The 26,581-nt window shown below is 59.3% G+C and overlaps 8 protein-coding genes across 8 annotated transcripts; all 8 read left to right on the top strand.

The window, feature by feature from the left end:
- Window positions 1–623: 623 nt before the first annotated feature.
- On the top strand, window positions 624–2,732 carry LBRM_25_0330 (conserved hypothetical protein; the record flags this gene model as incomplete). Its single annotated transcript, XM_001565488.1, has 1 exon — window positions 624–2,732. One exon carries the CDS (start codon window positions 624–626, stop codon window positions 2,730–2,732), a length of 2,109 nt encoding a protein of 702 aa, XP_001565538.1.
- Window positions 2,733–3,766: 1,034 nt separating this feature from the next.
- On the top strand, window positions 3,767–4,138 carry LBRM_25_0320 (conserved hypothetical protein; the record flags this gene model as incomplete). Its single annotated transcript, XM_001565487.1, has 1 exon — window positions 3,767–4,138. The coding sequence occupies one exon, from the start codon at window positions 3,767–3,769 to the stop codon at window positions 4,136–4,138; it is 372 nt and encodes a 123-aa protein (XP_001565537.1).
- A 668-nt stretch (window positions 4,139–4,806) lies between these two features.
- Window positions 4,807–8,058, top strand: LBRM_25_0310 (conserved hypothetical protein; the record flags this gene model as incomplete). Its single annotated transcript, XM_001565486.1, has 1 exon — window positions 4,807–8,058. One exon carries the CDS (start codon window positions 4,807–4,809, stop codon window positions 8,056–8,058), a length of 3,252 nt encoding a protein of 1,083 aa, XP_001565536.1.
- A 711-nt stretch (window positions 8,059–8,769) lies between these two features.
- Window positions 8,770–9,042, top strand: LBRM_25_0301 (conserved hypothetical protein; the record flags this gene model as incomplete). The annotated part of the gene is made up of 1 exon (XM_003723132.1): window positions 8,770–9,042. One exon carries the CDS (start codon window positions 8,770–8,772, stop codon window positions 9,040–9,042), a length of 273 nt encoding a protein of 90 aa, XP_003723180.1.
- An 804-nt stretch (window positions 9,043–9,846) lies between these two features.
- Window positions 9,847–11,691, top strand: LBRM_25_0300 (conserved hypothetical protein; the record flags this gene model as incomplete). Its single annotated transcript, XM_001565485.1, has 1 exon — window positions 9,847–11,691. The coding sequence occupies one exon, from the start codon at window positions 9,847–9,849 to the stop codon at window positions 11,689–11,691; it is 1,845 nt and encodes a 614-aa protein (XP_001565535.1).
- Window positions 11,692–13,330: 1,639 nt separating this feature from the next.
- Window positions 13,331–15,115, top strand: LBRM_25_0290 (conserved hypothetical protein; the record flags this gene model as incomplete). The annotated part of the gene is made up of 1 exon (XM_001565484.1): window positions 13,331–15,115. The coding sequence occupies one exon, from the start codon at window positions 13,331–13,333 to the stop codon at window positions 15,113–15,115; it is 1,785 nt and encodes a 594-aa protein (XP_001565534.1).
- A 3,552-nt stretch (window positions 15,116–18,667) lies between these two features.
- Window positions 18,668–20,674, top strand: LBRM_25_0280 (conserved hypothetical protein; the record flags this gene model as incomplete). Its single annotated transcript, XM_001565483.1, has 1 exon — window positions 18,668–20,674. The coding sequence occupies one exon, from the start codon at window positions 18,668–18,670 to the stop codon at window positions 20,672–20,674; it is 2,007 nt and encodes a 668-aa protein (XP_001565533.1).
- Window positions 20,675–22,141: 1,467 nt separating this feature from the next.
- On the top strand, window positions 22,142–25,696 carry LBRM_25_0270 (conserved hypothetical protein; the record flags this gene model as incomplete). The annotated part of the gene is made up of 1 exon (XM_001565482.2): window positions 22,142–25,696. One exon carries the CDS (start codon window positions 22,142–22,144, stop codon window positions 25,694–25,696), a length of 3,555 nt encoding a protein of 1,184 aa, XP_001565532.2.
- Window positions 25,697–26,581: the final 885 nt, after the last annotated feature.

Genomic DNA, 26,581 nt, shown 5'->3' with positions numbered 1-26,581 from the left:
CAGAGACGTACGACTGCGGTGGGGACCGAGGTGGCTGGTCCCGGCCAAGCATCTGCTTAGCGCATGAATGAGTCCCATGGGCGTAGCGCAGACGCGACGAAAATTGCCCTCCCCAATTTGGGAAGGAATGCTGCAGAGGCGCGTGCGACTAGGAGTAGCGCCAACACTATACAGCACGTGTTCTTCATCCCTGCACCACCTCTTTCTTTCTCTGCTCCATTGCGTGGCGTTTTTCTCTTTACTATGTCGGCATCCACTCACCGATTGATCCCCACACTCGAGCACACCCATGGGGGTAATGGATGCGTGAGCATACGAGGATTCTCCTCCACCAAGTCCGGCTCCCCTTCCCTTCTCAGGAGAAGGGCAAAGTCTAAGCAGCGGCACCAACTGTAGTTTTGGCGATCATTTGCGATAGGTGTTTGCCTCTCGCGGGTGGTGGGACGGGGGAGGGGTAAAGGACGTTTTCTTTTCCCTTTACTGCAGACACGCTGCAGCTCTCCAACTAACAGAGCTCACGTGCGCACGCATACACCCACACCCACACACACGTAAACAGAGACGTGGTGTCTCCCCACAAGGCAGGTAAGCAATCACTGTTCGCCACGCAGTATCTCGATACAATGATCTCTGAGGAGGGATTCCTCACTGCCTTACCCTTTAGCGGTGGAGAACAGCGACTCTCTCAGCACTCGTCCGCTATTCCACTCCGTGGATCGCCGTCTCCTGTGCGCAGTGCGTCGGCGCTGTTTTCATACACGGAAGCGGCGACGCCCACGTGGTACAGCGCGCTAAGTGCCTCTGCCTTATATCCGTCCACTTACCCGTTAGACCTCTATACTTCAAGTGCCGCATCGGTATCCCACGCTGTACCACCTTCACTATCTTACAACCCCTACAAGTACGGCAGCTGGGCAGATCCAGCACCGCCGCTGGACTCCGCAACAGCAGCGGCACCGTCGACCGAGTCGAGAGTGCATGCGGCTCTTGGAGAGGCGGAGCGGCAGAGGCAAATCCTCCAGCTGGAACGAGAGCTCGCTGAGGAACAGCGGCAGCGGTTGGAGGCTCGCTTATCACTGTCGTCCTCCTCGTCTGCTGCACGGCTCTCTGCGTCGGCGCCGGGGAGTAAGGTCTCTTCGGTGGAGGCTGCGGTTGCTGTACCGCAACGTACTGCGTCAGAGGCGTCGGTTTCGCCGCCACTCGAGGTGACCTACGATGAAATTGGCGGGGAGTTGCGGGGCTTCTCGATGGAGACACCGGCACCGCCAAGCTCTCCGTCACCGCCATCCGCACACGTTCACACCCGCCGCCATGTGCATGGAGCAGGTACCCACGTAGACATCTCAGGTCCTGATGCTGCGAGTAACAAGAGGCCACAGGAACAGCACATCGAGCCTTGTGCGTCTCCATCGCCCTCATTAGCGGCACTGGCCATTACCACCGATGGCTTCGATGGGCTGCCAGCGGTGTCTCTCCAGCCGCAGCCATCCCAGACCCTGAGCCCTCGCCGTTGTTCTCCGGAGCGGTGCACCCCTACAATGAAAGAAGCGCTGCCGTGTGTGACGGGGGAGCAGAGTACCTCTGCACACATTACGCGCCCTGGGGCCTCGTCCCCTTCGCCAAAGCGGGCGCCTATGCCGGCAGAAAAGCGCTGTACACCAGTGCGCCCTGCACCGTCGCCTCCGCCCTCTGAAGGCGATCGATCACATGCATCACTGTGCAACCCACACTCTGCGCATCGAGAGGTGGCTGACGTGCACGAGGATGAGGAGCATCAGTACGACGTCTACAGGCAGAAGCTGGCTCGCATACAAGAGGCGCTGCGCCCATCCAGCACCTCTGGCGTGCTATGCCGGACGGCATCCCTCGAAGCTCACCGTGCACATCAGCGACGCTGCCGTCTCACTACCCCGGCCCTGTGGCCGAGTGCACCGCCGCCACCACGACAGGGCCCCTCTTCGTACCTCTTCAAAGCATCCGTTGAAACGACACCACCGTTGTCGTTTCCCCTGCTTCATGCTACTGGCGAGCTTCCGCTAGTGCGGCGTGCACCCTCAACAGAATCTTATGCTGACTCAGTCGCTCCCCTTCCGCGCGGACGTCCGCGGCAACTATGCTGGGATCTCGCTCACAGCGGAAACGTTGTCATGTCGAGCGACGGCTATGCCTGCAAAGCGGACGCCACGGACGCGCTCACGCTGATTGAGCGGGAGTACCACGGGCGACTGGAGGACGTGCTGCAGCGTCTGGTTATCCCCTTTTACGCGATGGGCAACCTTGGCGTGACACGCGGCGCTCTGACCTTCGCGTTCCGCTGGGCATCCCCGGCGTTGACGCATTGCGCTTCAGTGCGGCAGCGGCGCGACCGAGGAGGTAGTGGTGGTGTCGCGCATCGGACACCTGCACTAGCGTTTGGATTTGCCACCCGCGCCTTTACAGGCTACGGCACGGAAGCGCCCGCGTTTCTTTACCTGTCCACCGGAGCCATCGCGCAGGGGGTGAGCACCACCACCTCAGCTGGCGCGGAGCGACCCTACGGTGCCCCGTACGAACCAGGGCTGGAGCTGGCGGCACGGCTGGACCTGGAGCGGGGTGAGCTGGAGTTTTACGTCGAGGGCGTCTCCATGGGCGTCGCGTTTCGCTTCTTCCCCGCTCGCCACCCAGCGCCCCTCTTTCCAGTGGTCGTCTTCTCCGCCGACAGAGATGCTGCGGAGCTTCTGTACTCTGCCTGAGCGCGCGCGTAAGCTGCCGCCTCTCGAACGCACCTCCTTTTCGGTTTCTTTTGAAAGGGCAGGGCGGTGGGCGAGCCACACAGGCGGAGCGAAAAAAAAAAGCTCATGTGAGTTGCCCCTGTACGGCTATTTTCATGAGGCGATGATGGCTGACCTTCCCTCTCTCTCTCTGTGTCGGCGCTTTCGTCTGTGTATGGCGAAGCGTTGCAGTGATGGTGTTTGTAGTCGAGTAGAGGTGCGTCATGTTAGGCTGAGGCGCCTCTCTTCTGCTGGACCCCTGCCCAGACTGAGCGTTTTGTCGTTGCTGTGAAACGCGCCGCTCTCTCTCCCTCTCTCTGTACGCTTATGCGTCTGCCATGGCCCTCCCCTGTCTTCCCCACTCGTTCATCTCCCAACACGGCGCTGCGCTTTTTTCTTTGAGCCCGTTGCCCGTCCTGCATCACCGCAATTACGTTTTTCCTCCTCCGCCTTCCTCCTTTGGCATGACCGCCAGAGCGGCAGCGTCTTTGCCTACTTCCGGTCTTGCTCGCTAGGCAGTGCGTGAACGCCAGGCAGTGGTGCTAGGGTGCTTATCAGGCAGAGGAAGCAACTACACTCTTCCACTGGCGTGTGGCGCTACAAGACACGGACATACATAGGCCCAGAAGGCAGTACACACAGAGGCACGTACTGGTAGAGACTCACCTCAGGCTGGAGACTCAATTTTCAGCCCCAGCACGCTGAGGCCGGAGAGAGAGCGGGTAGTGGCGTAAAGACAGCCCCCCACAGCCCCCCAGATGCAGCCCTCGTCTTCCTCTCGCATTCGTTCCCACTCCGCTCTAATGACACTGGCGTACGTACGGTCGGCATCTCTCTCCTCTCTATTGTTCCGCTCGTTAGTGTAGGCACTCCTCGACCATGTCGGAGCTGCGCATCATCGCGAGATACAGTGCGGCCGCGACTCAGGCAGCAGCAGCTACTTTTGCAGCTGCGAGGTCCTCACTGCTACGCAATGGAGCGCTGTCGAGGGGCGCACCTCTGGCTCAACACACGTGATGCGCAGCGGCAGCGCCGGCATTCCGTGGAATTATTCCATTCATGTGCACTACACCCTCGACAGCGTGCAGGGTTGGCCAAAGATCGCGATTCAGCTATGGCAGCTGGATGACTACGGCTGCCAGGACATTGGTGGCTACGGCACCGCGTACCTGCCCATGCCGAGGTGTGGGTGGGTGGGTGGGTGGACAACAGGAATTGTGTCTGTCAACGTGGAGGCCGAATTTGTGGAGCTCCAGCGCACTCGTGCGCTTTTGGCAGGCGTTTCGCCTGTCTGTCATGGCCGTCCACCCGGTGCTCCGCGACAACTCGCTCATTGCAGACGACGAGCAGCGTTTCAAGCGGCACACAGTGACAAAGTGGCACTGTGAAGATGTCCTTCACGGCGATTGGGCGTGGAATGAAGCGAGGAGGTCTCCTCTACGCCTATTCTCGCAAAAGGCCAGAACTGCACGGACGCACAGCGCCTTTCCCCATGCGCGCACGTGTGCGTAGGGCGAGACACGCTGCGCTCTTGCTCACTCTCATGCATTGTTGTATGACTGCAATAGAGCGAGCTATGACGGGGAACGAAAAGAGGCACACATCGTTAGATGCGTTACTGAGTCCGTCGCTCACTTACGAACTGATCGTCATGCGTAGCCATGACCATGCACAAACTCCTTGTCTGTGCGTCGCGTGTATCTGCGTGCGTATGTGTGTGTGTGTGTGTGTGTGTGTGCGTGCATGTGCCGCCTCTACAGCTTTTCCCTCCTCGCTCCCTCCCCTTTTCTGCAATTGACGATGACCCGGCATCACCTGTGCCGTGCAGCGCACCCGATAGAGCCTGCACGAAGAGGGGGGCGAAAAACGCTAGCCCACGCTCGCACTGACATTACACAGCAGCGGCACATGCCCGCTCTCCCCTCTTCTCTCCCCCTCCCCCACAGACAATACACAGCGACACGCACTCGCCAGATCCATCACGCGTGCGCACGCATGTAGCCACACCCAGTCAAGGTAAGAAGCACACTACTAAGTCGAAGAGGCTTGTCGCACCATGTGGGGTGGGCTGGAGTTTTTTGTTTCCATTGAAGTGCTCGTGTCCTTCTCTATCCCTCCTTCCCTGTGCCGCGATGGCGCGACATCGGTGACGTCAGCGTCTGGCGATAAGGCGCTGGCGGTCAAGCGAGCTGGCAACCCGACGGTGCGGCGGCTGCACTTCACGCGAGAACGGCGACTCACCTCTGTCTTTGCTTTCCCCAATGCGACCTTGTTCTTGCAGGTGCTCTTTTCCTCTGGCAACAAAGTGCACCTCATTACTCCATGGGACAAGGAGGACACAACGACAATTCTCAAGTCCTTTGGCTGGGTGAGCTTCCTCGCCGATGCCAGGCATGTGTCGGTGGTCCCAGGCTCTTCGCAGTTCGGCTTCAGCAGCCTTGGCGTGGACCCTGCAGACTACACCCGTGTCGTCCTCGTCGTCGATGACGCGTCGCGCTGGAGCAGCGCAACGACACTGCAACTCATTGAAGTGCGTCACACGAGTGAGGGACAGGACGTGGCTGATTCTATGGAGCTGTTGTACGCTCTCTCGCGCTGCATTCTCTTCTCTGAGTGGTACCTGCGCTACCCTTCCTCGTGTATTAGCAGCTGCACAGCGCTCAGCAACACCACCGTCTTTGCCTTCTGCCGCTTCTTCCTCAACGGCCCTAGGCCGGATGTGGAGTTGATGCAGCTAATCTGCTACCACGGCGGTCGCATTGTGCGCTCCGCGACAGAGGCTACCCACGTCCTCATTCTCCCACCACCACCGTCCGAACACGGTACGTCTTCAAGCGCGTCTTCCTCTTCAACTGCGTCGTCCTCCACTTCTGCTTCGGTCGACGACAGTGGCAGCGAGGGCGAGAGGTCAGACTCTCTGGTCGATAGCACGGACGCGGACACCAGCGACGAGGAATGCGGAAACGATACGTCTGTGCCACCTCAGAAAAGTGGAGAACGGCCTGTCGGCGATAGCGGTGCGCGTCGTGGATCTCTTGATGCGCCAGTGTCGGACACAGGCGCTACAGCTTCTCTGCCTGCGCCGCGACCCTCTGCAGCGTCGCCGCAGCGACCCGTAGCTGGATGCAGCTCCGAGGCTCTTGTTGCTGCAACTCAGTTGTCCTCAGTGGCATCGTTGCCTGCCACAAACGTTCCTTCCCAGACTGTAATGGTGACACCGTCGTGGGTGTATCGGTGTGTTCGAGGGCTGCGGCTGGTCCCCATCGAATGTGAGCAGGCAACTGCTGCGCCGGGCGCTGGCGAAGAGGAGGAGGAGGGACAAGGGAAGCTAGAGGGCGGCAGCAAGACAGAGGTGGTACGGACGACGGGTGCGCTTCTTTGTGCGCTTCTGCCCCCCGCTGATGCTAGGCCGCTGCTTTGGACAACACTTCATTCCATTGCCTCTCAGCATGGCTATGACACAGCTGCGCTTGTGCTGGGCACTGCAGCAGCTGTGCCCCTCAAGACTGTGACGGCTGCATGTGTCTTGGAAGCCTTGACGAGCCGCGTGTACAGCGACGTCGTTGAGGTACGATTGCAGCCACTGCCGGTGGCAGGCAAGTCGACCGATGCGTCCTCGATATCGTCCCGCTCACGTGGCGTGCCTGTCACGCGGCGCACGTTGGATTCGCTGAGACTCTCTACCGGTTCTTCAGAGTTGGGTCGCATCGCACTGCACCGCTTTGAGCGGCGGCGCGACAAGGAGGCCGTCTTTTCGCATTTGCAGCTCGTTGCCTCACAGTTCCTCTACTCCTTCGACTACGTGCAGCGGCAACGGTCGCAGGCGCTGCACTGCTACGCAGGCACTCAGACCAGCGGCATGCGACACGCCTCCATGGGCACTATGACCGAGGCGCAGCCGCCGCCGGCCTCATCACTGCTGGCTGCAGACAAGCAGCTGGTGGAGTCAAAAGAGGCCGCTGCCGTGGTTACGAGCGATACCCGGCTCGAAGAGCGGGAGTCAGCCTCCTTGTCGGCGATGACGGTGGCGGCAAAGGCTGCAGAGTCGTCCACAGGTGACGCGGCCGGCGCTGTGGGTGAGGGTGAGTGGCGCCATCATTTGAGGAACGTCGAGGGGAAGCTGCTCATATCGCACATACACGCAAATCAGATGCGTGACGAGGAGGCGGAGAAGCGGTCCAGGGATGGCGGCCGACATACTTACGGCGCCGACGATGCCGAGGACCCCACAAAGTCCGTTCGGGCACTCACGGCGCAGTTAATTGAACACACAGAGAAGACCGAGGTGTCGACCATCATGATAGAGGAGGATTTTACGCTGGCTCCGCCGTGCTCACCGAAGATTGTGACGGAGAGCTCCCGCGACGAAGCACCGCTTGCTCGCCCACCACTGGCACCGTCTCTATTAAAGCCCCCCTCTTCGCTGCTGCCGCTGCCGCCCATGGCGAAGCTGATCAACGACGGACGTGGCAAGGCGGACGCCTCGCTCACAGAATTCACCGCGTGCTTTATCCCGACCTCGGTCCTGACGACGGAGCAGCAGTATGACTTTTACGTCTTCTTGTGCTCGCTCCCACTCTTCGACACAGCGGAGCTCGGCAACAGCGTCGTTCGTGTCGCAGACGGCGTGCGGTGCCAGTTTGCTAACCACAAAGGTGCGAATGATTTTCTGCGCATCGAGTTCATTGAATTTCTTTCCCTGCGCCTTCCCATTTTCCCCGCCACGGAGGACTCGCTGGATGTGGAGGATCTGCAGAAGACGATTATGGATTTCCCTTTTCTTCATCTGCCAACTACGCCGGAGGTATCGCATGAGGAGGCGAAGTCACTATGGACGGCACCTGTGCAGCCTGAGGCTACAGCGTTCGCCTCATCACCGGCAGCGCGTCTGCGAACCTCGTATTCCAGTGATATGAGCAGGTATCCGCGTCGCCGCGAGACACGTTCACTGTCTGCGGGCTCGAGGTCACCAGCAAATCGTGGAAGCGACTCCTCTCGTGCATCTCACGCGAGGCCGCATATTCCCCAGAGCGATCCTCGCACCGACAGTCGGTGGAAGCGTGATCGCGACGACGGCAACGAAAAGGAACCACCGCTGCCCGCCGATCATTACCGCCAGTGCGACCGGAACCGCGGTGACGTTCACCACGGGTCTTCCTCGCGCTGTGCAGAGTCCTCGTCCTCTTCTCATCGCCACCATCGCTGCTACGACCACGGTGACCGCCATCTTTCTTCACGAGACGACCCGGATCGCAACTTGCGTAGCAGCGAGCGTCATCGATTGCACAGTCGACGCGAGCGGCGGTAGTTTTGTCGTCATGGAAGGGCGGCAAGCTGCACAACGGAACTGTGATGTTTTCTACGCGTACACGGCGAAGCGACCGCACTCGACGACCGACTGGCTGTCGCCTTATCGAGAGACTCAGAGACACGCACCCACGACGGCGCAGAGTGCCACGTCCACGGCGTCGGCGTGGCGAGACGCCCACACCCACACGAGATGACGAACGGCACCCTCTGCCCCCCGCTTTTGTTCTCTTTTGGGATGAGTGTCGTCAGTGCAGCGACGCGTGGTACCGTGCGTTCAGCTATGATGTGCGTAATCTCTTTCACCTGGGGAACAGAGAGCCCCGTACTATTCACTGCGTAATCTCTCTCGTGCATGTGTGCGTGTGTGTGTATGTGGGTACACACGCTGTGGAATCATTGTCACTGTCTCTCGCCGGCACACACATACCCAAAGGTGGGGAGTGCTGGCGATGGCCACCTCCCTCTCTTTCTCGCTCTCTTCTCACTCTCTCATACGGTGCGAAGCTGATGACCGAACAGACTCCACATGGTGATGCACCACTGGTCTTCTACTCCGCTGCTGCTTTTCCATCCATCTCTCCCTACACTTGGACGCATACCTGCTGTTTTTCCTCTTCGCTGCTCTTCCACTTTGATCGCACGAGTGTCGATCAGCGCATCGTCGCTACTTTAGCGAGAACACCGCGAAGGAGAGCAAACGAGAAACGTCATGTCTGCCGCAAAGGCAAAGGACACGGAGGCGGTGCCAGCGGTACACGAGGAGGACACACCCACGACTGCGAGGATAGCAGCGAAGGAGGCGTCTGGAAAGGCCCTGCCGCCATTGAATCTCACACCGGCTGAGAGGCGCGGTCTGCTGATAGTAGTGGGTGTGGCACTGCTCCAAGAGGTGCACTCCAGTGTATTCCGTTGGGCTCTGGTGGGTGCCGCGTCTGCTGCAATGGTGTACAAGAGTTTTACCCGTCCTCACCAGAGTTCGTAGTGTACGAGTTCGATGCCCGCTATAGGCGTGACATGTGTTCACGTTCTGTGGTGTTTGTCTTGGCCTCTGTGTGTATGTGCGTGTACGCCGTGGTATTGATGATATATAGCCTCATTTCCCCTCCAGCCGAAGGTTCAGAATGCAGATTGGCCCGCTTGATCAGCTGACATGGGATGCCTGGAGACGTTACGGGGTGGTGCTGTCGCCGCAGTGGAGGACTCGGTGATCCAATCAGCTAGGCGCCGACCCACACACGTACATCCCTGTCTGCACACACCGGCACACGCTCACATCGAAGTGACACGGGAGGCACCGGAATATAATTAGCCTATCCGCGCTTTTTTTTTTTGTCATGGATGTCTGCTTCCACTGGACTCAGCGGATCGGTGAAGAACGAGGCTGCCGTTTGGTGAGAGAGTTAGCAGCATCTCACGCCACTCGTCTCTCTCTCTCTCTCCGTAGCCAAGCATCTCCACGACATTCGCCCTCTGCGCGTGCGTCTTGCTGCTTTTATTTCTCTGTGCGCTGAGTTGTGCCACCCCTGATCATGCACCTCCTTTTCCTTTTCTCACTGCTCTTCGTTTTGCTGGACTTTTGGTCAGTCCTTGCGTCTGCTTTAAACCGATGAGCACCAACTGCTGCGCCCGCCTTGCTAAGCCAAACCATAGCACGCACATACCCACACGCACAGCATCCTGGTGGAAAAGGTATGGGTGAGGAAAAGTCTACTGGGCTGGTTTGCTCTGCCTCGGCTCGTCGATCTCCTGTCGTTAAGCCTTTTCCCAGTTCGACAAGGATGCGCGAATGAAGACGATTGCGCTTCTCTCTGGTGGCAAGGACAGCATTCTTGCGATGCTGATGGCGTACCGCTACGGCCACGAAGCGGCCGTTGTTGTGAACATGGTGCCCGTGTTGGAGAGCGAGGGAGCATCCCGAGGGGCGGCTGAGAATGGTGTGCACGGGCACGACATCGACTCATATATGTACCAAACAGTGGGCTTTGAAGCTGTGGAGGCGATTGCCGCCTGTCTTGGGATTCCGCTTCGCCGAGGGTATGTGAAGCGCGGCCGTGCCAAGGACCAGTCGCTGCTGTACTCGGAGAAGCCGTCCGAAGAGGATGAAGTAGAATCGTTGTACAGACTCATCAAGATGGTGAAGGAGGAGTTTCCAGTTGTGCAGGGGCTCACTAGCGGTGCTATTCTCTCCAACTATCAGCGCAATCGTGTGGAGTTCATTTGCGACCGCCTCGGATTAGAATCCCTCGCGTATCTGTGGATGCGCCAGCCCGGTGAAATACTAGACATGGCCCACGCATTGCATGTGCAGGCCATCCTGGTGAAGACGGCGTCCATTGGCTTGATGCCGCGCCAGCTCATTGGCAAGACGCTTGAGGAGGCTCGCCCTACGCTGGAGAAGATGGCGGAGCTCTATCAGTCTCACCTCGCTGGTGAAGGCGGTGAGTACGAGACAACCGTGTTGAACTGCCCTCTCTTTTACAAGGAGCAGGTGGCAGTGACATCACTGGAGGTGGTGATGCAGGACACCAACGACATTTCCCCATCGGGTCACGGGGTGCTCACTGTCGCACGGGTGCCGAAGTCAGCTGAGGAGCAGGCACAGTCTGTAGAGACTCTGGCGCATCTACGGGCCGGCTACTTCGCATTTCCCTCAGATGTGATGCCGCTGCTGCGTAGTCTTTCCGCCTCTCCACGTGCGCTGAACGCGACAGCATCCATGTGCAGCTCTGGAGAGATCACCGCCGCGACACTACCGGCCACCATCCGCCGCGCGTTGTTCCTGGGCACTGGTATTGCCGCTGCGAGGGACGGTATTGCGCATCACACACACGCAGCCCCTCACGAAGCTGGCGTGTCGGCTGCGGAGGCCCTGGAGGCGTGCCTTACGGCGCTTGAGACGTGGGCAGCGGAGCGCGGACACACTCCCTTCTACTATCATTTCTCGCTTCCTGAGCCCTCCTGGGAGGTGGTGTGTCGTGCTGCGTACGCCGCTAAGGTGTCCCATGTGTGTCCACCTGGACTGCTTGTCACAGTACGTTCCACATACTCCCGAGCCACTGCCGTACTTGAAGCGGAAGTGCTCGCAGCGCCAACGGAAACGATCCAGCAGCAGGTTTTACACGCGCAGAGCCGCAGCTGCTGGGCACTTGGCGAGCCGGGGCCGTACTCACAAGCTCGTCGGGTGTGTCTCGCCACCGGGGCCTCGCGGTTGTTCGTGAGCGCCACGCCTGGGCGTATTGCAGCGACGAGGGAGGTGGCTACCGTTGCTGATCTTCCCGCTGCCTGCCATCAACACGTTGCAGCCTTCGTGTCGACGCAGCACGTGGAGGACAGGACAGCACTACCCGACACAGTTGCGCAATTCCTCGTTGCCATGGCACACTGCGAGCGGTACCTCTCTCTCTTCGGGAGCATGTTCGGTGACGTTTGCCGTGCCACCATTATCGTTACTGAGGACGTGCCCGTGGCGCTGTTGCCAGCACTCTGGCAGTGGTCGACACAGCATACAGGCACGCTACCGTTTGAGCGTGTTGTGCAGGTGGTGGTGGTCGGCTGCTTGAGCGGCACAGAAAAGATTCGCGTGTCGATGGAGTGTGTAGAGGTGAGGGAGGCAGTGGAGGAGAGCCCCTAGTCGCCTCTACCTGAAGACTGTGCTTCGGGCCACCCCTCTTGCGAGTTGTTGACTTCCGCGTTGTCTCCCCCCTTTTTGCGGCCAAATCAGCGCAGCCCCGCATCACCTACGAGCACTGCACAAATCACAGCTTACCGCGGCAACACATGAGCCTAAGCGTACGTGGGCGTGCATGTGCGCTTGCGTACACCTCTCCCTCGTCTTCTGCCCTCCCCCCCTCTGTTGTCCCCAGGTGTCGTGTGGTTGTATCTCTTTCCCTGTGTCAGGGTGTGTTTATCCGGCCAATTTGTGGCCTCGGACTCGCGAAATGGGAGGCGTGCTGTGGGGAAGGGTGCGGCCACACACACACGCACCCATTCTGTAAGAAAGGGCGTCTGCCATGGTTGAGGTGCCCGGGCTTTAGTGTCTCTCCCCCTTCTCTCCTTAATGTTTATACCGCTTAGCTACACGCGCACCGCTTCTGCACGCGTGCATGCGCTGGTTTACTTCTCCTCCACCCCTCCCTCTTCGCTCTCATGTCTACAGTCAGCGGCGAAAGGGTGTGGGGTATGCGATTTTCCCTCGTGTGGCTGTGTGGCGTCTAGTGTGCCTCCTGCACGCGAGGAATCGCAGAGTGAAAGTCAAAGAGGTGGGCTGCCTCTGCACGTTCAGTGTAACGAGAACGGCTCGTCCTCCGGTACACAACACATACAAACAGGCAACGGACAGGAGAACGCAGCAGCGTTTCCTCTGCAATTGGTGCTACACAGGTCAGCTGCTACGAGTAGCCATCGCGTGACTCTTGCGAAGAGAGCAAGAGAGAGAACGTGAAGGATGACACGACCCGTCGCCCACCGTCTCGTCTTGGTGTGACTCCCGTACGAGCAGTTCCGGAGGTTTTCTTTTACTGCGCGCGGTGGGGGGGGCGGGGGTGTCTTTCTGCGTTGAGCTGCACCAGCAGCAGTAGCGCGCACCGTCCACCTCATGCTGCGCACCTCTGATGGAGAACAGCGAGGCACGTGAATCGTTGTGCCTCTACGCTTCTCATGTCGGTTTCTCTTTGCTCACTGTGCCTGCTCCTTTGTTCTTCGATGCTCTGTGGGTATTGGTGCCCTTGCTTTCGCCTCTCCCTCGTGAATCTCACGGTGTCGCGTCGCGGGGGTTTCCGTGGCGTTTTTCCCCGTTCCACATCCCTGTCCTCACCACCGCCACCACTCCCCCCCTGAAGCTCTATGTGTGACGTGCACGGTCACAACAACGCACAGCAACACACACACGCACACACACACACACACACCGCGCGAGTGCTGTTGGTTTTCCCTCCCCCTCACGTCACCGCCTTTTCCGCTGCGACCGCCTGTTTCATCCCCTCGATTCTGCGTTGTTCCTCCCTTTGTGCATTGTTATGGTGGTGTCTGTCATCACGTCGCCATTAACACGCACTCACACACACGCCCACGCCCCCTCTTCCTCTTTTCTTTCATATTTTTCGTTAGTAAGGCACCTTCGTTTGGCGGTGCTGTGTGTGTGCCTCTCTCTCTCCAGCACTGGCACCCCCTTTCCCCCCTCTCCTTGTCCGCTCCGCTCTCGTCTACCACACACACCAGCCTTCGGAGGTTGTCTTTAATCCTTCTGTTTTTTTTTTTTCATTTCTGCAGCGATGTCCATCGATGCCGGATTGACGAGTGCCTCGGCGCCCACGTCGTTTGTATACGTCAATGGCGACCGGCTGTCGTTGATGGAGGACTACCGCCTCCCACTGTATCAGTACTTTCCTGAGGGTACCAAGCTCTTCGACCCGACGCATGTGCCACCGCGCGAGGTGCCGCTCTCCACCTCGGTTGATGAGACGGGTGTTACGCTACCGAAGCTGCTTCCGAACGCGCAGTACCACGCCTTCTTCAAAGACCCCCGCACCGGGTCCCTCTACGCGACCGCCACCAAATACGTCTGCCTCTACGTCTCTCGCCTGCCCTTCAATACGACACCCGAAATGTTGGGTCGCTACTTCGAAGCGTTTGACATGGTGAAAGAGGCGGATGTGTTCCCGGGCCAGAACGTGCACTGCAATGGTCGTGGCTGGGTCATCCTGCAGGACCCCAGTAAGCTCCTCATCATTCCACGTGTCCTTCAGTTCTATGGAAAGCAGTTAATCTACACTGAACTGAGCGACCGTGAGCCTGCGAGAGAGAATCTATACCACTTGTTTTCGGAGCCGGTGCTGCCGCCGCCGCCGCCGCCACCGCCGCGCGCCCACACCATTCCGCACCGCATCGACGCTCCTCCACCCCCACCCCCACCGATGCCGCCGCAGCACAACCCCAACGTGCCAGCGCCGCGCAGCAGCGTCATGATGGAGCGTCGTCCTCAGCCCGCAGCTCTAACCCCGATCGGTGGCGGGATCGAGTACGACAGTCCAGTCCTTCCTGCCCCGCGCAGTCAGCAGCGCTTGCAGGCGTCCACCGCGCCCTCTGCGGCCACCACAATAGCACCCACCGGATCCTCGTCCAGTTCCCTTGCAGCGACAGCAGCAGCAGCAGCAGCCCCGTTGCACGGCAACGGGGCTGCCAAGGCGCAACTTCCAGCAACCTTCATCACGTACATCACGGAGAAGGACGCTGAGGACGCCGTGCGAGACGAGTACTTCTGGCCTCACTCCCTCTTTGCTGACGAGGTGCAGGCCTGCCTGGACGCTCGCGGCGCGGCCATTGTTGTCTTCCTCTTCTCCAGTCCTCCCACCGTCTTTGGGTTTGCGCGAGTGCTGCCAAAGGGAGTACTCGGGCGCCGCGAGGCGAAGGCGTGTCCGATCGAGTGGATACAGCATCACTGCGCCATCCCCGAGACGAGCATACGATTAGTGGACGGGATATTGCTCTTTAAGCAGCGCGACGGTTCACAGCTGAAACCAGAGGCAGGGGCGCAGCTCTGCGATCTTATCCAGAGCTATACCGGCAAGGCAGAGCAGCACTTTTCTCCGTTGCCCACCGGACCAAGTATTCCACTGCCACGTGGGCGTGGTGGGGTTGTGCGTGGCGGGCGTAGCGTCGCTAGGCCGCTACCACCGCCACCGATCGGCCGTGGCCGAGGCGCCGGTGGCGTGGCAACCCTGTCGGGTTTCATCAGTGAGAGCGGCCTTGCCATCCCAGTACCTGCCAGTCGACGTAATCAGGCAAACAACAGCAGCAGCACCGCAAATGGCGCCAGCAGTCAGCCAGGCGGAAACGGCAGCTCCAACTCCCGCGAGCTATCTCCGACATTGCTCTCCGTCAAGTTGCCAGCCCCCGCATCTACACGAGCAGCCGCGGTGGCCACCGCTGCAGGAGCAGCTACGTCTAACAGAAACTGCATTGGGGGCAGCAGTAATGGGAATAGCTCCCTCCACGACAGCACCTCCTCCCCGACCGTCCCCCCGGCGCCTCGCTCCAGGAAATCGTGTGCTTGTTGAAGAGGTCTGGAGAGCTGGTTAGTGGAGTGGGCCAGCTGAGAGTCAAGGTGAAGCGCCGAGCTCGCGACAGGGGCAGAAGGTGGCAGTACGTCCTTTCTCGGTCCTTTCCATGCCCGTTTTCCTCTCACGTCATACCTCTATGCAAAGTGTGAGGCTACGCTTATACGTTCTTCAGGTGATATGGTCGAGCGTTGTTGTGTGCCGTGTCATCGAGTCTCGCATTCAAACGCTGCTCACACACGTAAAAGTGCCCTCACTGCTTTGAGGGGCAAAAGGCGCTCGCCATTTTCTCTCCCTCCTTCTCACTCTCATATTTGCTCCCCCCCTTTTCCTGTACAGCACACCGCCCCAGCTCCCCTTCCCTTCCCTCCTCCACTGTTCAGCGTATCGCCGCCATTAATCATCACAGTACTTCCTTCGCACACACGTGTGTGTGTGTGTCTCTCTCTCATTTCATTTTATTTCTGCACTTTAATTCCATGTCTTGTGTGCGTGCTGCGTTGTGAGGGTGTACGTCCTGAGCGTCTTCGTTTCCCTTCTCCTCTCTCGTCCTGTGTGTTGGTGGGTCTTCCGCTTCCTGCTCATTCTCACTGAACTTGTGTCTATCCCTTTCCTCTTCTTCTTACGTCCATTCCTCATCATAGACACTCCACAGCGTACCAACGCACACCGAAGCCTCCTCTAGACGGACGTTCGTGTGTAGTGGTGTCTCTCTCCGTATGTTTGTGAGTGTAGAGGTGGTAAAGGGGGTAACTGCACACCACACCTATGCAAGTCGTCGCTCCCACAGCAGAGCACGTCTACACTCGCTCACGAACACGTCAACCGCTCTCCCTCGTCGCTCTCTTTGTTCGCTTATGCTCTCCCTTTCTCTGTTTGCTAAAGTGATGATCGATAAGACCGCACACCAACGAACTGAACGCCACTCATGTCAAATGTCTGCCACGCTGCAATGCCGGCAGGGACAGTAGTCGCGGTAACGACTATGGCGAGAAATGACTGGGGTGTGTGCCCATCTTACGGACTCTCTCTCGCTCGCTCGCTCGCTCGCTCAATCTTTTGGTGTCGCTGGGCGCTGGCTGACTGCTCTTTGGCTGTCATTTTCGTTCTCCCTTTACTTCTCCATGCGTAGGCCTACTGCTTCGAGCGTCATTCGTCCCCGTTACCACGAAGAGTTCTTTGCCTCTGTTTGTCTTCGCGGTATAGTGATGTTTCTCTCTCTCTGTTCTCCTCACTGTACTTCGACATCACCGGCCCTCGTGTTTGCATCCCTTCATGTTGGTGATTCCTCCTCCTCCCGCTTATACTATCCGCCTCAGCGCGTTTGATTACGTGCCAGCACCCATTTTGTGTGGGGAAGCCCAGAGCCCAGAGCCTCCCTCCGTGTACACTACAGCTGCGGCCTCCTGGTGCTGGCGGGCAGCTCTGGTCTCGCACCGTGCCGAAGAGCTGTGCGAGCGCGGCGGCGCTTGTGCGGACCGTTCCCCACGAATGCACTTTCACGCACTGCTTTGGCCCTCCCCTCTCTGAGAGCGCCAAGCGATGGGTTCGTTGCGCGCCGGCACATTTTTGTCTGCGGCCCCCTCCCCTCCCCCCCTGCTGGACACACGCAGGCCTGTCAAAGGCGTGCAAATTCAGGAGACGCTGGAGTGTGCCCCTGCTGCGGCCGACTCATGCCAGCATCCCACCTGTGGCGGGACAGGCAGGCAAGCCATCCGGACACGCCTGCGGCGACAGCGATGGAGAGGGCAGATGAGGACAGCGAGCCTGCTAGAGAGTAGCGTTGTGTTGGACCAGGCTCCAGGATGCAGAATGTGCGAGCGGTGTGCGCACGCACTGCGAAGCACACCTGACGTGGTGTAGCGCATCCGAGCAAGGCATCTGGAGACCGGAAGGGCATGGGCGGTGCGCGACAACGGCGCACAGAGAGCCACACCGAGCAGCCCCACCGTGCGCCTGCGCGTGACAGACGCGGCGTCTCCTACGTCGGACCGTGTCGACTGCCGAGGCGCACGGTGCCGCAAGCATGGCGAGAGGCCCACTGCGTCACGCCATCGAGTCCACCAGGCTCCCACGTGAAGCGTCACCACGTCGTGCTATGGGAATGCCGTGGCTTGCAGCGACGGAGAGGGGAGCATGCCATGCAGGCGGGGTGCTGGGAGTCTCAGGGGGCCCTGGTCTGCAGCTGGCCAACTTCGTCCTTGGGCCCATCCGGCAAGCGCCTGGACCACCCCCTGCGAACCGCACGACAGAAGCCACGGCCTCCGCTCCCTGAGCAGGCGCTTGGACACGACCACGCCCAGGTCTGGGTGGCGCCGGTCGCGCAGCACGCATCTGAAGAAGGGGCAATGCGAGGCGGTGAGGCGCGCCGCCCGATTCTACGGCAGGACGGCTCGTCCGAGACGACGCGGGCTCGGCCGTTGTGCAAGAGGGGGCGTGGGATGGGACTGTGGCTCTTTGCGTCTCGTGTTTGGCGTGTTCGTCTTCGAGGGATACACGGGACACAGGAGAGTGCCCCCCCCCCCTCTCCCCCCTTTATTCGCTTCTGTTTCCCCTCCGTTTTGTCTTATTTCCCTACTGAGCGCCACCCCTCCTGTGGTGTGAGAGACTGCGCGCAGTGGCGGGGCCCTATTAGTGTGTAGGCAGGGGAATGCGGTGTGAGCATAGCGGCGAAGGTCCTTCGCACTGCAGAGTTGGCGGTGAGGACTGCAGGGAGATACACCTATGGTAATGAGGAAGACAGCATCATTGGAGGATGGAGAGGGGGGGCGGCCGCGAGCATGCAGACAATGATGGGGTATGCTGTTTGTCTCTTTCCGTAGGAAACTATCGCTGGCCAGCCGTAGATCGCAGGGAAGGTGAAGCAGGCCCAGCACAGGAGGCGTAGCGGCTGCGCCCAGACAGAGAAGTTCTAGTCGAAAAGGTCAGAAGAAGAGATGGGTGGAGGAGACAAGAAGAAATGCAATGTTAGCAATAGGGGAAGTGGGGGGGGGGACATCACACCAGGGGAGGACAGGGCTAACGCCTAGAGACGTGGGTCAGGAGCTGTAGATGGAGCCGCTGTCGGCAGCTGCTGATCTTAGCTATCAAAGGGGGCTGTTTGAATCGCTTCAGTATCTCCCTCACTGCAAGTGTGCTGTGCGTTCCTCTCTCCCACTGTGCGTGTGTATGTGTCTATGTATAGGGGCTACGTGTGCAAGCTGTGCTGCTACGTGGATCTCTTTTATGCGTAGTTGTCCTGCCTGCGTGTGTGTCTCCTCTACATAACTGCTGCGCGGCCCTGTACCTTGATGCAAACGCCTCTTTCCTCTCCATCTCGCTTAACCCCGAAGGCCGTTTCGCACGAGACGGCATGCACGTGCTCATAGACACATACAGACACACAAATCCACACACACACACACACTCATACACCCACGCACACACACACACACACACACACACATAGACACCCACGTGCGACTTGGGGCGGAGAACAGAGCAATGCCCGGGAGATGGTCCTTCTCAAACGCGTCTACACCCCCGCGACGGCTGCAACATTCGACCTCCTCCATGGCCGCTGCTGGTCGCGTTGATGCGCTGTTTGAGTCTCAGACGCGCGCCTCTTTCATTGATGACCCAGCGCTGTACGATGTTGGTGAATGCGATGCGGAGGATGTACCGGGGATATCCAGAGGCAGCTGGGTAGAGGATGAATATGCCCACTCGCACCAATGCAGGTCTTGCCACGATACTCATCGTTTGCGCAAGTCCCTCAAGTGGATAGAGGTACAATACATAGCCGAAATAGAGTCCTTGCGGCTGCACCTAGAGGAAGCGGTGGCGCAGCGCACCGCAGCTGTGAGGGAGCGAAACGATCTGCTGACCTCCGCTGACAAGACAATGACGGACATGCTACAGATAAAGCAAGAGGCGCAGGCACTCCAGGTGGAGCTGGTGCAAGTGTCGCAGGAGAAAGAGCAACTACGGCGGTGTGTGCAGGAACTACAGAAGGAGAGTGCCGCTGCCAGCGAGCGATGCGAGAGAGTTGCACGGTTCATCCTTGATGACACAGAGGCAGTGGAGCGTGTTCACCTCGAGGCTGCGGAGAAGGACGAGGCTCTGTTGCTCCAGCAGCTGTGCGCAGTCGAGTGGGCGAGAGTTGAGGCAATTGCGCACCTGATGTCCGGGCACACTTTGAAGAGTTGCGCCGCCACAGCTGATGGGGCTGCTGGTGCTATATGTGGCAGTTCCTGCACGAACATCTCGAGCGGCTTCTTTCCAGAGATCTCGTCACCGGGGTTGTCGGAGGAGAGCCATGAGCGACGCACGTGTTCACCACGTCCCTCGCAGCGGCGGTCGCTGACGGTGCCTGTGCCCACTCAGCGTCTTTCATACTCTCCCTATTCTCAAGCAGAGCACGGTGGAGGACAGAGCGCTGCTGCCACATTCCGTTGCACTCGGATGTTTACCCCTGACCCAGCTGGAGCCACACCAGGCGCTGGCGATGATTCAGCGCGTAAGAGCATCAAGAGAGAAGAGTGGGGCCTCGAGCAGCAGCGCAGTTTGTATGAGACGCAGCTGGCTGAGGAGCGCGCCTTGACAAGTGAGATGCAGGCGGAAATAGACGACCTAATTGAGAACGAACTCGTGCTGCTGGAAGCGAATGGTCGTGTAGCCCTGGAGAGGGATTCAGCGGAGGCCGTTGTCGATGTTGTGCGGTGCCTCTTTCAGTGCCTCGGCACGTCGCTTTGTTCAGGGCAAGTGGTGTCAGTGGAGGGCTTCATGATGGACGCGACATCACCGAAGGCCACATCGACGACTTGCCCCGGTGACAGCGACGGTGAATCGTGCAAAGGTCGCGTGTTGCCGATGACAACGCAGGCGTCGCTGAGATGTGGAAGGCTCGGAGACGAATCTGTTGTATGTGAAGCGCTGTTGTCGGATGTGCTCAGCGCTGTGGATGAGACGAAGCGAGGCGTGCACAGCCTTCACGATAATATCATCTGCTGCCACGACGCTGTGGGCAGCACTAGTGCACAGCAAGAGAAGATGGAGGGTCTTCTTCGTCAAGTACTCGCAGAGGTGGCGAGCCAACGCAGCAAGGTTGAGGAAACGCACGCCGCGTTGCGTCGGTTTGCTCGCATCTCAACACACAACGAAGACGCGCTGTTCCGCGCGGTGTGGCGAATGGAGGAGACCTTGAGGGCATCAACGCCAGTCGTGGCTCCTGTGAAAGATGGAGAAGAAGATAGGCGGACACGCATTGCAAACCGAAAAGCCTCTCTGGACCTGCCGATGCCGCCGCAGACAGAGGAGCTGCGAGGTGTCAGCACCGCAGATGCCAATCTCTTCACGACCACCACCGCACCCTCATCCACGGCGAACGTCTCGAATGCGCTTACGCAGCTGCCATCAAGTGAGCACTTTGCTGCAGCGGAAGAGGCTCTATTCGATCCATGTCGCATTCAAATGGACGCCAACTTGGCAGCGCAGGAGATGGCGGCGTTCCTCCACCAAGACACGCGCAGCAATGCCTCTGACGGGGACGTCCTGCAGACGCCGTATGACGCCTATTAGGGGCAACCACGCTGCATTGTTCTTCTGCTTTCCCACAGTCAGGGCGAAGGGCTTGTCCCTTGGAAGGGTGCCGATCTTATTCAAGCAAGATCGTGTGTAGCTGTGGAATGAGCTCCTGACGACTCCTACATTGCTCACCCTACCGCGAAGGCAGGATGGGTCGTTTGTGGTCGTCTTGCCTCAACCCCGCTCAACACTCTTGACGTATTTGAGTAATTCTTGAGGTCTGCACCTCCACGCCTTCCTCCTCCACTCCCCATCACCGACACAGATTCCCATCAGCGTATGGTTCGAAGAGGAGCTATACATGTTGGGCGAGGCAGCAGCGAGGACTTGAGGGTTCATAGCGATGAAGCTCTCCAGGGTGGGGGAGGAAGAGAGGGAAGTGAAGAGGAGGGCCTGTCGCGTTTTGCCCCCCTTTTTTGCTTTCAGCGGTGTTGAGGGCGGGGATGGACTTGGCAGCCATTCGTTGTGGTGGCAACCCGCGCATCTCTTCCCCATCACACACCTCTGCCTTGCGACTCCCTCTCTTCTCTGGTTCTTTCGCCTTTTCGATCCCAGCGACGCTCTTCAGTGCTAACACCACCGCATTCTGCTTCTCCTTCTACCCCTGTCATTACTCTCAGGAGGCTCGAGGTGAGGTGTTAAAGACGGGCTGACGACGTTTGCGTCTCGCTCGGTGCCTCTCTAACGTCGTCACTGCCAAGCATTTGTGCGAATATGCGCCAACGTTGTAGTTTCGCTGTGGTTGTTTGGCGGCACTTCTCCCCCTGGTACTCTTCTCCCTACCACATCTCTTTGGCTTCAGCTGGCTTGGACTCGCTTCTTATCCTTCCTTGTCAAGGGTCCTCCATCGCCAGAAAAATAGCGAGTTGGTGTTTCATCCATCAACGGTAGACCGCAGCCCTGGCGGCGTGTGTGCGTTACCCTTCCCCGTCTCCCTTTCTCTAACTCTGCCCGTTTCTCTCCCCATCGAGACAGCGGCGTGCTGAGGGGACTTCGTTGCTGCTTCCTCTACTTCAGTCACGGTGCTGAAGAGCTTTCTCGAAGGACCGGTACTCTTGTCTCGTCTACTCTTTTTATCTCTGGTGCATCTGCAACTCGTGTTGGGCTACTGCGTCTGTGTCTCTCCTCTCCACCGCCATCTTCGCAGTTTCGCCAGGTGTCGAGGGAGGAGGACGCTGAGAGAAAGAGAGAATCAGCTCCACAAGTACGCGTACCCACAGACGCACAGTAACGTCCACACGGACATACGCCGTGGTGCTGTTCACAGTTCTCCCATTCTACCCGGACATAATCTCTCGCACATACAGAGGCTGAGAAGTCATTGCCTCTTTCTCGCTATTTCCTTTCTTATAGCCAAGGCCGCTGCAAGACGAAGTGGCGACGCCCCTGCTTGACCGCGACTGCTTCCCATCCGTCCGTGCCCCTTTCCTATCGTCCGCGGGGAGCGTCGTTTAATCCACTATGGGGCTTTCTCAGAGGGGCCACCCGGTGAGCAGTGACTCTGCAGGTGCGGCAGGTCGTTTCAAGCGGCAGCGCGTGCGTGAAGCGGAGGCGAGGCGTCAGGAGCAGCGCGTTGAGGATGTGCTGACCCACACTACTCACATCGTCGACGCGATCGCCACGATCAATGGAAAATACGTGCTCACTCTCAACGATGAGCGGGCACGGCTAGTGCACCAGGTGACGGAGCTGCAGACACAATTGACGAAGCACCAGCGGCAGCATGCTGAGGACACCACCCATCTGGTCTTGAGTGAGTTCGCGCGTCTTCGCGGGGTGGTGAGCAGCGGCGTAAAGGATCGGCTCCTTCAGTCGCTGCGGGAAGAAGCAAATAAGGGCCACGCTGACGTCTTCGACGCCGTCTCGGCGCACGTGGATGATGCCCTTCAGGGGTCCCTTGCCGTGGCCGACACCGAACTGTCGGCCGAGCGACAGCTGAATCACACTCTGGTGCAGCAACTACAGAACTACACGCAAACCCTTCTAAGGGAAGTGAAGGGCGCCACGTCACGCGCCTTTCGGGCTGAAGTGGAGGTGATGCAGCGTGATGTGCTCGTGGCGAAGCTGCAGGCAGCCTGCGTTTTCGCCCAGAACCGACAGGTTCGCCATGAGCAGGAGGTGGATGCGCTCATGCGGGTGGTGGCGCAACTCGCTGAAAAGAGTCGCTATGCCGAGTCGGCGCGGGCAGATGTGCGCCGAGCGAAGCACCACGTACGACTACTCGAGCAGCACCTTGGACTGAACGAGATAGTGGCTGCCGTCCAGGCCGAGATGACGCGTGCGCCTTCTGACGCATCTGCGGAGGTCCGTCAGAGCATCAGCCCACCTCTAGCACCCGATCCGTCGCTGCGGTCTAGTGCGCCACACTACTTTGCTATGAAGATGCTGGAGCACAAGGAGGTGACGCTGACGGAGCTTGTCGACTCATGGCAACAGCAGGAGTCACGAATCATGGAGGCAGAGCAACGCTATGCACGTCTCGAAGGCGTTGTGAGCCGGGTGCAGCGTGATGCCCTCGTCGTACATCAGCGCTATCTGGAGGAGAAGCAGCGCCGCGAGATTGCTGAGAGACGAATTACAGACATGGTGCGGGAGCGTCTTCACCCACAGAAGGATCTTGCCATCTCACAGGAGGTGCAGCGGCTGCGGTGGGCATACACCGAGGTGGTGGACGACGCTGCTCAGCTGGCCGTGAACCTAAAGGTGTGCCGGGATGAGCTTCAGCGCTCACAGGAGGACGCGGCTCGTTTGTCTGCCCAAGTGCGGCAGCTGCAGCGCGATGCTGAGACGGACCAGGTGGCGCTAACCATCCGAGAACTCCGCAACGAGTACGCTGCGCGCGTGCGTGACCTCGAGGAGGAGTCGACACGAGCCGAGATGCAGCTGAGCCTCGCCCAGCGTGTGTCAAAGCAGTACGGCGCCGCTGCCACGGAGGCTACGGCAGCACTACAGCGGGCCGCGCAAGCCAACCGGGAGCTGAGCTCTGCAGCGCTGCAGGTGATTTCTGGTGACCGTAGCACCCTTGCGACCTCGAGCTCCGCGTGGAGGGAGGAGGTGGAGCTGGTAGAGGCGCAAGCGGAGAGGCTGCTGTCCGCGACAGCGGCAGCGAAGGAGTTTGCAGCTGCTCACGGCGAGTTGTACGACACGCAGATGGAGGCGCTTATGCGCCAGTGGACCCTCGTGAGGGAGGCAGAGATGCAGGTGAGGGTGCCCTCCACTGCTGACAGCCAACTAGGCGAGGGGAGGCTGCCGACAGTCGGCCACAACTCGACCGACGACTACACCGAGTCGCGCACACTTGTCTCCTCATCCATTGCAGCTGAGGAATCGATGGACAAGGCGAACGCGGTACTAAGCGCCTCCCAGTTTGCGCTGCGTGAGGCACTTATGCTGCTGAACGCGTCCCTGCAGAGCACGGACGTGGAGAGGTCCCACCTTGTGGATGCGTCTTTGTCGGATGCCCAGTATGTGACTGAGTTGATTGCAGAGGTACGTCGTGTCACGGCAGAGCGGGATAGGCTGCGTGCACAGGTGAACGTGTGCCAGGAGTTGTTAGAGAAGAACCACGTGACAGTGGTGGAGCGGGCGCTGATGCACGACGTTCCTGTAGAGGACTCTCTCAACGTCGCCGAGGCAACGGAGCGCATTGAGGTGCTAAAGAATCAGCTGGCAGCGGCAAAGCAGGTGTGCGAGCGTGCTTTGAACGAAGTGAAGCAGGTCACGGCTGAGAAGGGCGACGTGGAACTGCGCCTCACAGAGCTGGCACGCGAACACGAGGTGCTGCAGAGGCACACGAGCCGTCTTACAGATAGGCTGCACGAGAGCCTAGCGAGAGAATCCGAGCTGAGGGAGAAGAACATGGCGCTGCAGACCCAGCTCACCGATCTTGTCCAGCTGCCAGGCGTACCCACAGTGGAGGCAGAGGCGTCGTCGATAGCACCGCACACCACTGCGGCCCGCCTCACGGATCTTTTCTCGTCTCTTCAGGAGTCGTTGGGCAGTCTCAGCGTGGAGGTCGGCGCCCTGCGCCGCGAGCGAGCCGACGGAGCTTCGAGAGAGACGGACGTGGGCAGCGGCGACAACAACGGCCCGGACGCTGACGGCGTCGACGATGCACTGCTAGTTGACTCTCTTAGTCGCTCCGGAATGATGAGCATCGTGCGTGTGTTGAAGGAGACGTTGCACAAGGCCGGTTTACTGAAGGTGTCGCTGAGGAGCGTCGCTGGTGCCCAGGCTGCTGGACTGTGTGCTGCTGCTAAGGTGTGCGGCAACGCTGACGGAGGCAGCGGCGCTGCGTTGACTGCAAACGTTGTGCCGCCTCCATCGCCTGAGACGCAGCAGCGAGCACTCGAGTACCGCTACTCTCTGCTAGAAGCCAAGCTCATGAGCATGGTGGCGGAGCGGCTGGAGATGCAGGGGCGCTTGCAGAAGGCAGAGAAAACCATAGCAGACATGGAGGCGGCAAATCAGCGCCTTCTCACCATCTCGAAGAGCGTGATCGAGAAGCAGAATACGCTCAAGACAGAAAACGAGCAGCTGCAGGCACAGCTGCGACAACTAACTACTGCCGCCAACGCCGCATCAACACCGCTGCCAGAGCTTCTAGCAGCGCCGGGACTTACCACGGCACCCGTGAGTGCTCAGATGCCGACGCCGCATGAGGGTGCGGTGACCCCTATCCCATACGCACATGCGGTTGGGATCTCAGTCCCATCGGAGCATGTCGAGTGGAGCGCCACCGTCGCTCCGGCGTATTCGACATCGGCAATGCAGCCGCGAGCACCCACTCGGATCGACGATCCCCCTGTGGCGAATGCATCGCTGCCCCACTCTGGCGTGCCGGTCCCGCAAGAGCAGATCGAGGAGGGTACTGGGAGGGCGCCAGAAGGTGTGGCTGCCAACGTGGCGGTCACGTCCTCATCGGAGCCAATAAACGAGAATGTCGTCCCGCAGACGGAGGCATCGCTGGTGGCGGTGGAAGATCTAGCGGAGGCGGTGTCCGGGCCTGAGGAGTGACGGAGACGCACTTGTGCGCGTACTACGCGTTTCTCTTCTGTTTCTTTTTAGTACCCTGCGCCTGTCGATGTGATGTGTGTCGTTGTTGCGGACTGCGGGGGCTTCTGTGGTGGTGCTGACGGATTTTGACTCTGTATGGTGCTATAGGTGGTGGGGGGGGGGATTGCGAAGGAGTGTGGACCCGGTAAAGAGCTGAGGCTGTACCACAAAGCCCGCCGCCAATTCACGACTTGGCCCCCGCTCTTTTCCTTCATTCCCGCCTCCCCCCTCCCCCCCTCTCCCCCTCCCCATCGCTGCGGACGTGTGCGAATTGTGTGAGAAAAACGACGACGTATTACAGAGATGGGCCGAGTGGGCAGCATGGCAAGCGGGGGCTGAAGCACAGCGCCAAAGGAGGGGATCGGGAACACGTGTGTGTGTGTGTGTGTGTGTTCGCGTTGCTTGTTTCCCTGTCGGTCTACAGTGTGACGGCCATACGGTTCTTCGCTCTCCTCGAATACCCCTTTTTTGGGCTCAAGCGAAAGAGGATGGGGGAGCAAAGGCGTGCTTGCCTTTTCCCTCCTGAGAGTGCTGCTTTCATGTTCACGCACAGCACTCTCGTTGTGTACTCGTCTCGTCATTGCCACCTTTACTTGTTCATTCTCGCTCTCCAGTGACTTCCCCTACGGTGTGCATGCGCAGCAGGACTCATGACTGTAGATTACTGTTGCCTCACCTTGCACACCCACCTCACAGCTTGCTCCTGTGTGTTTCAGCGTTCACACGCCACTCCACATCGACCCTGACCCTCCCTTCTCCACACTCCCCCCACATACACACTTATCTGAGCTCTCTGCGGCGGCGCCACATTGAAGAAGTGGTGAGCGATAAGGCCAACAGAGAGAG

This window comes from Leishmania braziliensis, chromosome 25 (assembly GCF_000002845.2).
Source record: "Leishmania braziliensis MHOM/BR/75/M2904 complete genome, chromosome 25".
NCBI classification, from domain to species: Eukaryota; Euglenozoa; class Kinetoplastea; order Trypanosomatida; family Trypanosomatidae; genus Leishmania; species Leishmania braziliensis.
The sequence above is the reverse complement of the archived record's forward strand: the minus strand, read 5'-3'. Positions and strand labels throughout refer to the sequence as shown.